Source organism: Sander lucioperca, chromosome 16 (assembly GCF_008315115.2).
Source record: "Sander lucioperca isolate FBNREF2018 chromosome 16, SLUC_FBN_1.2, whole genome shotgun sequence".
NCBI lineage: Eukaryota > Metazoa > Chordata > Actinopteri > Perciformes > Percidae > Sander > Sander lucioperca.
The window spans coordinates 11189693-11204823 of NC_050188.1; the positions used below are offsets into that span (position 1 = coordinate 11189693).

A 15131-nucleotide genomic window follows, 5' to 3' on the forward strand; every position below is an offset into this window, starting at 1 on the left:
CAAAATGCAGTACGATCGTTACAGTGCATGGGAATAATATAACACAATTGATACATCAAAGTTATCAACCTAAACATCAATTTACTTTTAGAAAACTGATATACTGGGTCAGGACCAAATGGTCGCATTTTGCGACCAAAATTTGACATCCAGTCGCACATGTGTGGCCAGTAAATTTGCCCCCTTTTTTACACGTTAAACGTCGAAATTTCGGTACCTGAGAGCGCTTAAGCTCAAGCTTATCCAGGGCTCTAGAGTGCGACCAAAATTTGTAAGGGTGCGACTAAGATTGTTCCTAGGTCGCACCGGTGCACCTCACGTCCTCGCATCCGCTGCCTCTCCACTAACGAAGCGATGTCGTTTATATCGATATGGTTTAATGTTGCGTTACGTGACCCATTTCTTCTGTAAAGCCGTGCCTGTGTTTGGATCTCTCTCCGTGCAGCCCCGCCCCCATTCACTCACACACGGCCCCCTGCAACATGCAGACAGACACAGCGCCGCCGGTCCAAACTGCTGACATTTGTCTACAGTTGCAGTTGTTATTAACACAGCAGTATATTGTTAAGTATGAGAGGGAAACCTGTATTGGTACCAGTGTTTCCGCTGGTAACTCTCTGTTATTGCAGCCGCCACGGCGAAAAACACAGAAGAAGTTATTGAATGGAACTAACTTCAGCTGGTTGAGTAATAGCGTGAGACGGAGCCTGCTGGACCTGGGCGAGAGATGTGACCCATGGCCAGAATATCATAGTTATAAAAATGCAGCGCAGTGACGATACAGACATTTCATAGCCTACACAAGACGTATGTAATGCCGCTGACCCGCCAAAGCGCACTTGACCCGTGCTGGACCCATTCATAATGAGTCAGCCGTCACTCTGTGAGGAGCATATATACCTCAGTCCATCGTACTCCCCCTCCCTCGGTTTTTTTTTTTTTTTTTTTTTTTTTGAAAGGGGAGAGAGAGCGGGGAATGACATGCAGGAGAGGGCCGCAGGTCGGAGTCCAACCTCTATACATACCAACTGAGCTATCCGGGCGTCCTCTCTCTCTTTTAATCAGTCTGTTATTGTTGTTGAAAACAAGTGAAGGAGCTTTCTCAGAGATATATATATATATATATATATATATATATATATATATATATATTTTAATATATCCTAGGCTATTTATTTCAGATAACTTTCTGAATGTGTTGCAGCTGTATATTTTCAAACTGGTACAGGAAACCCTGTCTTTGCATTTTATTTTAATCACAATCTGTTTTAATAGAAGAGCTTGTGAAAAGTGGCTTTGACTTAAAACTGAACATTTAGCCCACTTGATAAAGAAATACAGAGCTATATATCGTGTATCCCCATTCAGCGTTAACGGCGACGCGAGGAAAAATTTGGGTGCACCTAAATTTTGTGCTGGCGCACCTAAATAAAAAAAGTTAGGCGCACCAGTGCGACCCAGGCAAAAAGTTAGTCTGGAGCCCTGATATCTGTCCTCTCTGAAAATGGACAGAGAGCGGAGCTCTGACACAAACACACACACACGCACACACACGTATAGCTGCGGACGGTGCAAACTACGTCGGCTCTGCAGTTTTGTTGAAGTCACAGTGAGTCACGGAGATGCTGATAAAGTGGTTTCAAGTCTGGTTACAGTTTTTCAAAACTTCACTCAGACAGCGTTTGCTGCGATATGATATTAATGGAGAGGTGAAAGCGGTCGCGGTGCTGTTGACGTTACACTTCCTAAGCAGGCACAACGGTGGTTCTCTGCCCTGGTGGATGACTGACAGGCTGAGGTTGTAAGGCAAGGCAACTTTATCTCTACAGCACCTTTCAGCAACAAGGCAACTTTATTTCTACAGCACCTTTCAGCAACAAGGCAACTTTATCTCTACAGCAGCTTTCAGCAACAAGGCAACTTTATCTCTACAGCACCTTTCAGCAACAAGGCAACTTTATTTCTACAGCACCTTTCAGCAACAAGGCAACTTTATTTCTACAGCAGCTTTCAGCAACAAGGCAACTTTATCTCTACAGCACCTTTCAGCAACAAGGCAATTCAAAGTGATTTACATGAAACATTACTAAATATACTATAAAACAGGCTAAAAAAGAATATACAAATACAAGAATAAAAGTTACAGTGAGTAAGAAATGAATAATTATTCAATTTAATAGGTTGTAGGGACGGGTTTGGCAGGAGGAGGATTTTGTTTAATTAATAAAATAACATAATGTTCTAAGTACATAGGATAAATAGGTTTGACAATAATTTTTACAACTGAAATAATTGTTTTGTAATTATAGAGGGAAAGTACCAAAAAAAAAGGTACCGTTGAGTAACGGAACCGAATTTCAGGTATCGGTACCAATATTGGTTCAGTAGGAGCCTAAACAATGCATGTTTAATTTTAAGTTGAATTCATTGTAATTGTAGACTAGAGCTGGTATATATGTATATATATATATGTGTATATATATATATATATATATGTGTATATATATATATATATATGTATATATATATATATATATGTATATATATATATATATGTATATATATATATATATATATATATATATATATATGTATATATATATATATATATATGTGTATATATATATATATATATATATATATGTATATATATGTATATGTATATATATTTATTTTAGTTTTTCATGACAACGATGGTGCTGTCAGTTAACCTTCTATGTTGCATCTTCAAAAGTGACACTGAATTTCAAACAGCACATTGTAATTTCTGCATCTATTATCAAAGTATGTATTACTAATACTGTGGAAATTAGTAGAAATGTGAATATTTGGTTAGCATGTTGATTTACGGTGTGTGCCCCTAAATTTTCTGGTTGCGCCTCTAAAATTTTCATTTGGGGGCCACTGTGCTCCTAGTGAAAAAAGTTAGTCTGGAGCCCTGTGGGTGAAGTACTTTGTACACTGAACCTACCCGATCAACAGTATACAGCTTCTCTGATCGGGTAGGGAAGCAGCGCGAGACTACACGCAGCAGATCTGTAGTACACCAAATGGCCAATGGTGGCTCCATTCACAACTATTAACCAAGGCTGTTCATTTTTTGGCGAAAATCATATATAACAATACACTACGTTTTTAACTCGGTTACGTGTGTGTGTGTGTGTGTCTCTGTGTGTATGTTTGTGTCTCCGTGTGTATGTATGTATGTGTGTGTGTGTGTCTGTCTCTGTATCTATGTGTGTGTGCATTTGTGTGTGTCTATAACAAGAACAAATACAAGATACAAAAACATAATGACAATTCAAGTCATCTTAACCGGTACTCTCAAGTTAGCTTGTAGCACTGACTTCATGTAGGGTCCTATGGAGTCTTATAGCTTTTTAGAGTCTTATTTTCACACTGGCCACCGAGCTAAACAACTTTTCTGGGGGAAACCTGCAATCTCTAAGCTTTAGCTGACATTAACTTCTGTGTTTCAGCTTTGCCTCCAGACGACAAAAGCCAGATTGTTATTAAAGAGGAGCAGCAGGAGTGTAGCTCCAGTGTGGACCAGCAGGAGCCAGAGCCCCCCCCACACATTAAAGAGGAACTGTGGAGCAGTCAGGAGGGAGAGCAGCTTCAAGGGCTGGAGGAGGCTGATATCACCAAGTTCCCATTCACTCGTGTCCCTGTGAAGAGTGACGTTGATGAAGAAGAAGGTAGGAAAAACGTTAACAGGGTTTTTAGGGGAAATAAAGGGGCATAAATGTTCAAGAGAACCCGGTTTATTTTATTTTAGGATTAGGGTTCCTTTCACATTAGTCTTGCATGTCCAGACCTTCCTCCACGGAGCTGCAGAGGAAGGTCTGGCTAGTCCACACAGCAGTACTGGATGGGAGAAAAAAACATGCTCTGGTTTATTGGGATTTCTTTAAACTAATCACAATTGTCGTGGGCGGTGCTAAGCTCCGGACGGAGCCACGGTGCCTCTGCTAAATAGTCTCAGGAAGGAACTTGTTTTGGTGGAACATGTGTACGTTCAAAAGAACATCTATGAAAATACATCTCTGTGTGTGTGTGTGTGTGTGTGTGTGTGTGTGTGTGTGTTTATATATTTTTTTAAATAATAATCTTTAAAAAAAAAAATATATATATATATATATATATATATATATATAAAAAACTATATATCACTATATATCAACATAAAAAGCAAAGCTCTTTAAAACAATGACAAAATAGATAAACCTCCGCAAACACTTAAACATTAAATTCCCAAATACATTTATGGTTCTAAAATAATTGTTGCCAAAAGGACGACATTTTACAACACAATCACGAGAATGAACTACAGGACAATCGTGTGTGTGTGTGTGTGTGTGTGTGTGTGTGTGTGTGTGTGTGTGTGTGTGTGTGTGTGTGTGTGTGTGTGTGTGTGTGTGTGTGTGTGTGTGTGTGTGTGTGTGTGTGTGTGTGTGTGTGTGTGTGTGTGTGTCAAGATGGCAGCAGGTCGCAGGTGGTACATGGCTGCACCGGACTGCATACCTGTATGATTTTCCAACAGCAACACCTGTTGTATCTGCCAGCGTTAATGCAGGGAAGTGTATTTTGATATGGCTGACTTTTGGCTACTACTTTTGACAATGTGTCTTTATAACAACAGTAAATTCAATTTCAATTCAATTCAATTTTATTTATAGTATCAAATCATAACAAGAGTTATCTCGAGACACTTTACAGATAGAGTAGGTCTAGACCAAACTCTGTAGTTTACGAAGCCCCAACTATTACAGCGGTTGCCTCAAGAGCAAGCATTAGCAGTAGCTATAGCGACAGTGGCGAGGAAAAACTCCCTTTTTTGTTAGGAAGAAACCTGGGACAGACCCAGACTCTTGGTAGGCGGTGTCTGACGGCACCAGTTGGGGGAGTGGTGAATGGTGGCAATAATAGTCATAATAAAGATAGTGAAGCAGTGATCACAATGGTAGTCATAGTAGTTCATGTCATAGTAGGGCACAGCAGGGCGTTACGGGGTGTAGTGTGGCACAGCAGCCTGGGTGGACGCGGTTGGACGCGGCAGGACGCAGTCGGACACTGCGGGGAAACGCAGAGCGTAGCAGGGTGTAGTAAGTCCATAGCGTCAGCTGCACCCAGGACCCCGGTGTAGGTGCCACCCAATTCCAAGGCGATGTTCTGGGTGAAGAAGAAGCAAAGGGACTCCGGGGAGAAAACTCCCCAGAGCTAGGTTAGTAACAGGCATTTCTGGGATTAAGATGCACACAAAAGGAGACAAGTGAAAAGAGAGAAGAGGGAGCGGCTCATTGTGTCCTTGGAAGGAGCTTCCCACAGCAGTCTAGAGTTATAATAGCATAACTAAGAGAGGCAGGCTAAAGAGAGGGGCCCTGGACTGGGCTCGTACTCTCCCCTGCCGGAACGGGCTTGTACTTCCTGCCTCCCTCTACTCTACTATGCTGCAACTCAGAGCGTGTTTAAAGACACGCTCCAGACCGGCAAGATTTACAAACAAAGTTGGATGATCCTGTGCCCAAACACTTGGTGAGTGGAAACTACACAGACTTTTCGACCACTGTAAGATCACTGGACCAGGACTGGATTATATTCCAGAATCAGGAAAGAGCATTCAGAAAGACCCTGGATACGAAATACCTCGAGGATAAAGATAACTTCCTCTCATAAATGGATGAGACTCATCCACATTTTAAATGGAGTTTACTTCAAGAACAGAACTTTTACAATCATCCGGCAAAATGGAAGGCAGTTTGGATGACCTTTTCTGAAGTTCACAACCCGTGTGCTGAAGAAAATGCTATGAATCAACAGAAACCTCCCTGAGGCTCAGACCCCGGATTCCCTCGCTGGCTGGATTCAGGCAGAGCTGCACTGCAGCACTAGGGGCGCCACGGAGTAGAACCCATCAACAAAAGCTGGTGGGCAAAGACAAACTGGCATATTTATTGCAGAATAGAAAATCTAGAGCAATCCAAATTATTCTTAACAACAGTACGTACCAAAATGCACCAGTTTGCGCAAATAATACAATATCTGTGCAGAAAAACTACACCTCCAAATGCGTGCCTGAGAGGCCTGAAGGCATGTTAAATGTACCGCCATGGACTGGATCATTATTCCCTGTACAATTTAGCCAACTTAAAGTTCCACTGTTCACTGCCACTGAAGTGGAGAAAGTGGTCAGTAACCTCCCCAATAACAAAGCAAGCGGACATGATGGCGTGACTTATGAAATGCTGAAAACTACCACGCAAATGGAGTATCCAATTCTGACCAATATATTCAACATCTGTCTGGAGAATGGTAAAGTTCCAGAATCATGGAAAGGGGCCCTGATCCACTGTATCCCCAAAAAAGACAATACTCCTGACGATCCGTCTACATGGAGAGACATTTCCCTACTACCAACAGTTTATAAGATATTCATGAAATGTATGCTGTCACAAATACTTACCTGGTTAGTAGAGAAGCATATATCAATAGGCAGGGGATGAATGAACACGTCTTTTGTCTTAAAACGGGAATAGATGACTTCAAACATTCATCTACCAAGTTCTTCACTGTCTTTTTGGATTTCCGTGACGCATTTGGCACACTGCCCCATAATGTCGTGCTTCACACATTAGATGAAATAAGACTACCACAGCTGTATGTGGACGTAATTAAAAACGTTTATAAGAACTCTTACTTCCAAGTCATGTGTAAGCACCCTAACCTATCCCATACGACTCAAAAACGGCATTATAACAGGATGCCCGTAGAGCACCGTTAATTTTATACTGTCGACTAACTCCTGGATGAAATGGATGTGCCAGTGAGCACCAGCAGATGTTGCGGACGATGTGGAAATATTGGATATTATGTAAAGCACTTTGAGTTGCCCTGTTGCTGGAATGTGCTATACAAATAAAGCTGCCTTGCCTGTCTGACTTAATGGGTTGGAGGAACAGAATAACTGGGCGGACAATGCTGATGGTTTACCCAGGTGGTCCTCTTATAGATTTGTCGCATACTGTGCTGTGTGCAGATAACTAGGAGTTGTAATGGCTTGCCTGTGGCCGACAAAACTCATTTCATAGTCTCTAAGGTAGAGGATGTTGTAACTGCCACTTTGGATGTGTTGATTCTAGTAAGGCCCCACTGTATGTGAAACTAGTCTGCATCCTGAGATCCAGGGAAAAACTTCACTTCCGGCTCGAAGGACCAATTATTGAATAGGTATTCACTTAGGACTGTATAGGTGATGGTTACATATAGGGATGTACTGCTTGGGGAAAGAAATTACACTGATTGCTCCATTAAGTTGCAATAAAAACAGACATCCATGTCATTTATATAGGAGAATGTCAACTTTGTCCAAATACAACAGTCTTACTAGAAATATAAAGGTACAACTAAAGTAACATTAGCATTAGGAGGCCATATGGTGATTAGATTAGCTCTGCATCAAAAAAAGTCTCACCAAAACACAGTGAACGACTCAAATAATGTCTATCAGACAAAAATGATTGGTTTTACTCACAGTTCATCAGAGACACACACAACTTGAACTATTTGAATGCAGTAAAGTCCACTTCACACTCTGTATTCTGACAAGTCTCTTGTTATGCCTCTTAATGTGGTTATATGTAACTTTCAGTTTGTGTTGATTCTAGCGGCCACTTTGGACACAAGTGGTAGTGTTTTTACCACATCTGCTGTCGTAAAGGTCTTTTCTTTACGGTGCTTTATTGCCCACTGTATTACTGAGTTAGCGTTACCGAGAGGTCATATAGTCGTGATAAATGTTTTGCTCAGACAGAAAATCATTAATTTACAATAAGAGAATACGTTACAGATGCACCGTTGCATTTCAAGTGTTGCTTACAGTAGCTTAGCCTACTTACCTGAGGGCCTATTCTGGGTGGGTTTGGAATCGTATACAATCCCGTTATTGTCTCCATCTGTTTAAAGCCCCACTGAAGTTGACTCACGTTTTCGCCTGTCATCACTTTCCTTTTAGCTTTACTTGTTCTTCATTTAATTTCCTTCTTTTCCTTGTTGGTCCTGCCCCAGTATCAGCCATGACTACAGCAGATAGAAATATAATAATAATAATAACATTAAAATACAAATATGCCTAGCTAATAAAAATAAATCTTCTGCTACCTATTACTTGGCTGGATATTCTAACACAGGCTTTTCTGGTGTTACAAAGAAATCTGTGACCCTTCAGAATGTGTTACTGTGGCACCGTCTACCTGCCATAAATCATTCTGGGACTACGCAGGAAAAATCGAACCCGAGCAACGGCACTAATAAAAACTACCTAAAAATAGCGTTCTTTTTACTGTTATGACAGTTACAGAAACACTAAAAAGTTACATATAGTCACTTTAATTACCGACTGTGCCACTTTGTGCTCAACAGCGCATTTGCATTATTTCACCACAAGAGTCCCCTAATATGTCAGTCAACAGCCTTTCAAACAGTTTCCCAAGGCTGAAAAGGAAGACTAGTAGTGTAGATGTAACCTAAGTAACTGACTGAACAACCAGTATTTCTTTATAACAATCACAATCCAGGTGATCACAACATTTCTCTGTATGTGTTTCCTGCAGATGTTGAGCAGCTGTCGATGGTTAAAGAAGAGGTTCCCCCTGAGCAGCAGGAGTGTAGCTCCAGTGTGGACCAGCAGGAGCCAGAGCCCCCCCCACACATTAAAGAGGAACAGGAGGAACTGTGGAGCAGTCAGGAGGGAGAGCAGCTTCAAGGGCTGGAGGAGGCTGATATCACCAAGTTCCCATTCACTCCTGTCCCTGTGAAGAGTGAAGATGATGAAGAGGAAGCTCAGTCCTCACAGCTTCATCACAGACAAACTCAACACATGGAAACAGAAGCTGATGGAGAGGACTGTGGAGGACCAGAACCAGCCAGGAACTCACATCCACTTTTACAACCAGAGACTGAAGACCAGACTGGAGACTCTTCTGAACCTGAGTTTGATGACAGTGCTGATTGGAAGGAGACCAGAGAACCTCAGTCAGCTTTAAACTCTCTGAAACATGATTCAAGATGTAAGAAAACATTCAGCTGCTCTGAGTGTGGGAAGAGATTTGGCCGCAAGTACCATCTGAAGACACATATGAGAACTCATACAGGAGAGAAGCCTTTCAGCTGCTCAATTTGTGATAAAAGATTTTGCTACAATACACATCTGAAGACACACATGAGAACTCACACAGGAGAAAAACCTTTCAGCTGCTCAGTTTGTAAGAAATCTTTTACACAGAGTGGAAGTTTACGGTCACACATGGCAGTCCACACAGGAGAGAAGCCTTTCAGCTGCTCATTCTGTAAGAAATCTTTTACACAGAGTGGAGGTTTACAAAAACACATGAGAATCCACACAGGAGAGAAGCCTTTCAGCTGCTCTGAGTGTGGTAAAGCTTTCACTGATAGTGGAACCCAGAAGAAACACATGAGAACTCACACAGGAGAAAGACCTTTCAGCTGCTCAGTCTGTAAGAAATCTTTTACACAGAGAGAAAGTTTGCAATCACACGTGGCTGTAGTCCACACAGGAGAGAAAAGATTTAGCTGCAGTGTTTGTAACGAAAGGTTTGCCCAGAGTTCTCATGTCAAAAGACATAAATGTGTTGGTCCGATGGAAACAGAAGCTGATGGAGAGGACTGTGGAGGACCAGAACCAGCCAGGAACTCACATCCACACAGGGGCGGATTGGCCATCTGGCAACTCTGGCAAATCCCAGAGGGGCCGGACCATTTTTTTTAATGTGGTCCTTTAATCCGGTCAGATTTTTTTTTTTTTTAATATACAAATAAATTGTCTTTACAGGCCGACAGCGCAGAGGACGGGTTTTTATCGCTTGCACAATTTCACTATGGTTATAATAATAATATTAATAATAATAAATATTAAGCATTTGGCCATTCGGCAACGGCCGGCTGGTTGGATGAGATGGGCCGACCGACCCAATCAGAAGTTACTCAAATTGGGACATTGTAGTGGAACGTTTTTATCTGTCATACTGATGTGTGATATTTCTTTCATATTTTATCCATTACTCCATGTTTTTTATATTCTCATCATTTTATATATTAACTTTATACTATATAATATTTACTCTATATATTGTATTCAATATGATGTAATATATCAGTTATAGGGATTCAGTATAGTACTCTATTATTCTAAAAAGGCGATCATAGCTTCTCCTGTATCTGTCATGCAAGCCTATGCGGCCCCCCTCTGTCTCCCTCATGCACATTCTACATGTGGAAGTCTTCCGCGGCGGCCTGAGGAAGACCTCTGGGGAAAAAGCTCAAAGCTCAGCAGTAAAAGAAGCAGTGTCAGCAGGAAAAACTGTCCCTCCCATCTTATGCTCAGCTATAAAAACCCTGAGACTTCTTTCTTTGTTCACTGACACACTTTCTCAGATTGCTTGTCAGTCTGTTAAACTGTCTCCTTCTTTTGCAAAAGAGTAAAGAAAATAACTTAGAGTACTCCAGCGTGTCAGACAATCTTATTTTCCAGCTTCATCACCGAACACCAAAGAGATTTTCCACAACAATATTCAGTCAAAATCAAGCACTTGCTCTGGGGGACCGGCTGCTGACGGGCAGAGAGCTCCGCCGGAGCTCTGACTGCTGTCCGTCCGCGCGGCCGTCTGACGGCATCAATATTAAATTGAGACAGTTTCATTACCGGTTAAAAACGTCTCGTTGTTGCGTTAAATAGTAGTCCAGTTCAGTGTTTTGGTACAGTTGGTTTTAACGCCTGATGTGAAGTGTAGGCCTATAGGAGTACTCATGAAAACCCTGAACAAGCAGCGTCGCTCTGCTCCGTCTTTCTGCTGTGCCCCATTCACGTAGTGTTTAGTTTTACACTATGTAGGTTAAACTCTGCAATTAATCCTCGGTTCACATGTATGCATGAACTGTGGTGGTCCGTTACACTGTAGTCTCAACATCACTGATCATTTTTGATCAATAGAATATAGAAAACATTACACTTCACAATGTTTTGTATCCATAACATGATTGTGTTATTGTACAATTTAGCAGTAAAAGCAGTAGCCTCTGGAAGTCAATCCTACATTTTTCAACTTGGGAGCAAAATGTGTTCCTTGGGGGTAAAAAAAGTTACCATGAAGCCCTGTTCATGCTAATTAAACAACTGGACCTTGGGGTCAGGTGTTGTCGTATCCGGCCCATGTCCCGGATGTGAAAGCCTCCTTACTGGACTACTGAATATAATAATATTCCAGTATATTTAGTATTTTAAATTGTTACCTGCCACCCGAATTTTGTGATTTCCTTGCATAAATATAGACATTGTTACCATAAATTGGTGCCCAAAAATTTATCAGAATGCAGGAACTGAAGTCTTTTACCCTCAAAATTTCCTGGGGGAGACCAGACCCCCCTTGCTTTATGTGTTCCCCAAAGGCCAATTCTGAGCACAAACGGCATCAACAGACAGACAGTATGTGTACATTTGTTATAAACATGTGCTCTTTAAAAAGTAGTAAGCATTGTTTGCCAGTTACTTACATTAAATGTTTAAAAATCTGTTACATAAGGTACTGCTTATATTATTTCACCATCTGTATGTAGCAGGTATGGAAAAGTGTTTGTATTCCACCAAATATCCCTCATTTTACTGTGTATTCATTTTTGTTTATTTTCTCCTCATTCAATGAAGGGACTGTGTGTGTATTTTTCATGGGTAATGCGCTCTCTGCTGGTCGTTTTGTGGACGTACTATTTGTTTTCCCGGCTCTCGTCAGACGATGTTGGATCTGGCCGAGCGCGGTAGGTACTTTGTGTAGCGCGAGGCGGATGTATAAAATACTATGTTTAATGTGTATTTAAGTGATTAGTATAGGTTTTTAGTAGTTGGACTGTTTCATTCTCTTTCATGTATTTTTGTTTATTATTCAGTTCTGAGTGTTTTAGTGAGCTAGCTCACATGCTACGTTTTCATATGTATCTGCGTTGGCATTCGCCATTTTGTGTCCTGCACTGCGCCCGTATAAGTACATGTATGTTCTCTTTATGTTGTTAGGCGTGTGTTGAGGGCATTCTACCAACGCTGTGTTTCTCCTCTCTAAAACACTCAACAGGTATGTTATTTGCACAGGACTTATTGTGATTTAAAATGTGTATTTTGTAATGCTTTGAGATTGCAGTTAAAGTGTGAGACATCTGAGAGCAGTTTTATATAGGCTATATATTACAAAAGTATTTTTATATTCTTATGTTGTATTTTTGCATTTATTGTTTCTTATGTGTTTTCATTTTATTGAGAAATGAAATTATTTCTAAGAGACGATGTTGGATCTGGCCGAGAGCGGCGTGTGTTGAGGGCATTCTACCAACGCTGTGTTTCTCCTCTCTAAAACACTCAGAGTAATAAATGTCCTGTGCCAAAGCCTGAGTCTCCAGTCGTCTGCTTCACAAATTAGACACAACGCGGGTAACCGGTACTGAGGCCAGGCCGGTTACATGTACACAAATGTAATTAGTGAATGCAAGTGTCCGTGGGTGGGGCTGCATGGTAATGTGGGCTGGTGTGACTACAGTGCCAGGGCTGAATTTTGGTCCCAGTCCGCCCCTGCATCCACATCCACTTTTACAACCATAGACTGAAGACCAGACTAGAGGCTCTTCTGAACCTGATACTGGTGACATGGAATAACGTCTGTGCCTTTAAGTCCAAGGAAAACTTCTCAGGTATCAGTCTTTGGGGTCTTCATGGTGTCCTTGCATAGAAATGAAATGGATAGAAAGGCCATTGGACTGTTTGTCGTGGTCATTTGATGGGTACACAACGAAATGGCGATTGTTGTTAGTTGTCCAGTGGCAATATGTGTCAGTGGGGCCGTAAACTGTGCTCGATGGTGTTTTTTGCCTCCAACGTCGCCTTTCAGGCAGCTAACCCTAACCTTAACCCTAAACATAACCATTGCCGCGCTGCCTGGAAGGCGACTTTGGAGGTAAAAAAAACACCAAACACTGTAAACTGTGTCGAAGCTCGCTGGGAGGAGAGCAGCCTGACGCAGCTCGGGAGACGTTTTCGGAGGGAATGAGGAGGAACAGTTAGACCCAGCAACAATGGGTGGGTCGGCGGACCGCTTACATTAGACCAAGTGGCAGTGGGTCAGCGGACCGCTAACGTTAGACCCAGCTGCAGTGGGTCAGCAGACCGCTAACATTAGACCCAGCTGCAGTGGGTCAGCAGACTGCTAACGTTAGACCCAGCGGTGGTGGGTCAGCGGACCGCTTACATTAGACCAAGTGGCAGTGGGTCAGCGGACCGCTAACGTTAGACCCAGCGGCAGTAGGTCAGTGTATAGTCCCAATATGGACTATAGCGCAATATCCAAATCACAGGGGGGGGAGTAATATTTGTTAAAGGCAAAATCTGTGTCAAACCATTCTGAATGAAGTATTTTGGAGCTGCAGAGACAAATCTCATCCTACAGACTAGCGTGTATAGAACCATCACCAAACCCACCAGACTTCCATGTAAATAATCAGGACTTTTAGCGTGTATAGAGCCAGCATATTTCCACCAGACTCCATGTAAATAATCAGGACTTTTAGCGTGTATAGAGCCAGCATATCTCCACCAGACTCCATGTAAATAATCAGTACTTTTAGCGTGTATAGAGCCAGCATATTTCCACCAGACTCCATGTAAATAATCAGGACTTTTAGCGTGTATAGAGCCAGCATATCTCCACCAGACTCCATGTAAATAATCAGTACTTTTAGCGTGTATAGAGCCAGCATATTTCCACCAGACTCCATGTAAATAATCAGGACTTTTAGCGTGTATAGAGCCAGCATATCTCCACCAGACTCCATGTAAATAATCAGTACTTTTAGCGTGTATAGAGCCAGCATATCTCCACATGTAAATGGGTGAATTAAGGGATTATTTCAACCAAACCAGAGTGGTGATTGTTGGAACAGTGGAAAGATGAACCAAGACGGCTTTTGATAGTTTTATTTTGTTTCTGTTTGCAAATGAAGTGTGTTTTAAGATGATAAAAGTAGTGATTATTTACATGGAGTCTGGTGTAGTTTGGTGACGGTGATTTTGGGGCTGTTTCATGTTAAACTAAAAGGATCTTACTCTTTAACTAAAAGGTCTATCTCTGTCGGGATCCTTTCCATAATGTTGTCAGACACTTAGAATAATAATCTGAGTTTGTCAGCGGCAAAAGCAGCACTTTTAGTGGAAGCTTAGTCACTTAGACACACAAACATGGGGAAATATGTCTGCACTGCTGTGTATTTTGTGTGTAATAACCTTTTATAGTCAGACAGCAAATGAAATCCTTCCTTCACGCTGCCCAGATCCGACCGGCCTCCAGAGGGAACAAATAATCCGTTTATTGTGATTTTAGTTGTAAACAGAAACGCTCATTAATGTTAGAAGCTAATGTCTTTGTTTTATTCTGAAATCCTGTTTCACGGCCGCTACGACTTCCTTTATTGTCTTTTTTTTTTTTCACTCACCGCCATGGCCTCTATTCACGCACACCACTGCTCAAGAAAAGGCATGTGGAAGCTTGCTTAAAGTTTGCTGCACAACATCTGGACAGGCCAATGACATACTGGGAGAATATCATCTGGTCAGATGAGACCAAAATTGAACTCTTTGGCTGTCATAACATACACCATGTTTGGAGGAGAAATGGCACTGCAAATCACCCTAAAAACACGAAAAAACTCAAGGTATAGTATTTTGTTAAAAGTCATAAAGAAATCGTAAAAAAAAAAAAAATCTTTTCTCAGTATAAAATGTCGAAAAAAGTCACAAAAGTCATAAAATAATCAGTATGTTTTGTCAAGAAAGTCATAGTATGTTGAAAAGAAATTCAGTGACTCCATCAGGGACAATTGGCCATGTGGCCAGAGGAGCCTGGAATAGAATCACCGACCTTGTGTTTGTGATGTTACCTCTCTACCTCTAAGCCACAGGTATTATTTTAATTCAATTTAGTATATTATATGTTACATTACACATTTGGTCTGGTATTTGGAAAAAAGTCAGAGTATAGTTTGTCGAAAAAAGTGATAAAAAAAGTCATATAGTATGTAGTAAT

At 41.4% G+C, this 15131-nt stretch overlaps 1 protein-coding gene across 1 annotated transcript in view; it reads left to right on the plus strand.

Moving 5' to 3' along the window:
- The window catches only part of LOC116050104 (zinc finger protein 271-like), a gene marked incomplete at its 3' end in the record, with an annotated part of 49559 nt that extends 39850 nt beyond the window's left edge, over positions 1-9709 (plus strand). The window contains exon 6 of the mRNA XM_035993422.1: positions 8574-9709. Within this exon, the coding sequence (XP_035849315.1) occupies positions 8574-9709 (1136 nt within the window). The remainder of the gene's footprint in view (positions 1-8573) is intronic.
- Between the last annotated feature and the right edge of the window lie 5422 nt (positions 9710-15131).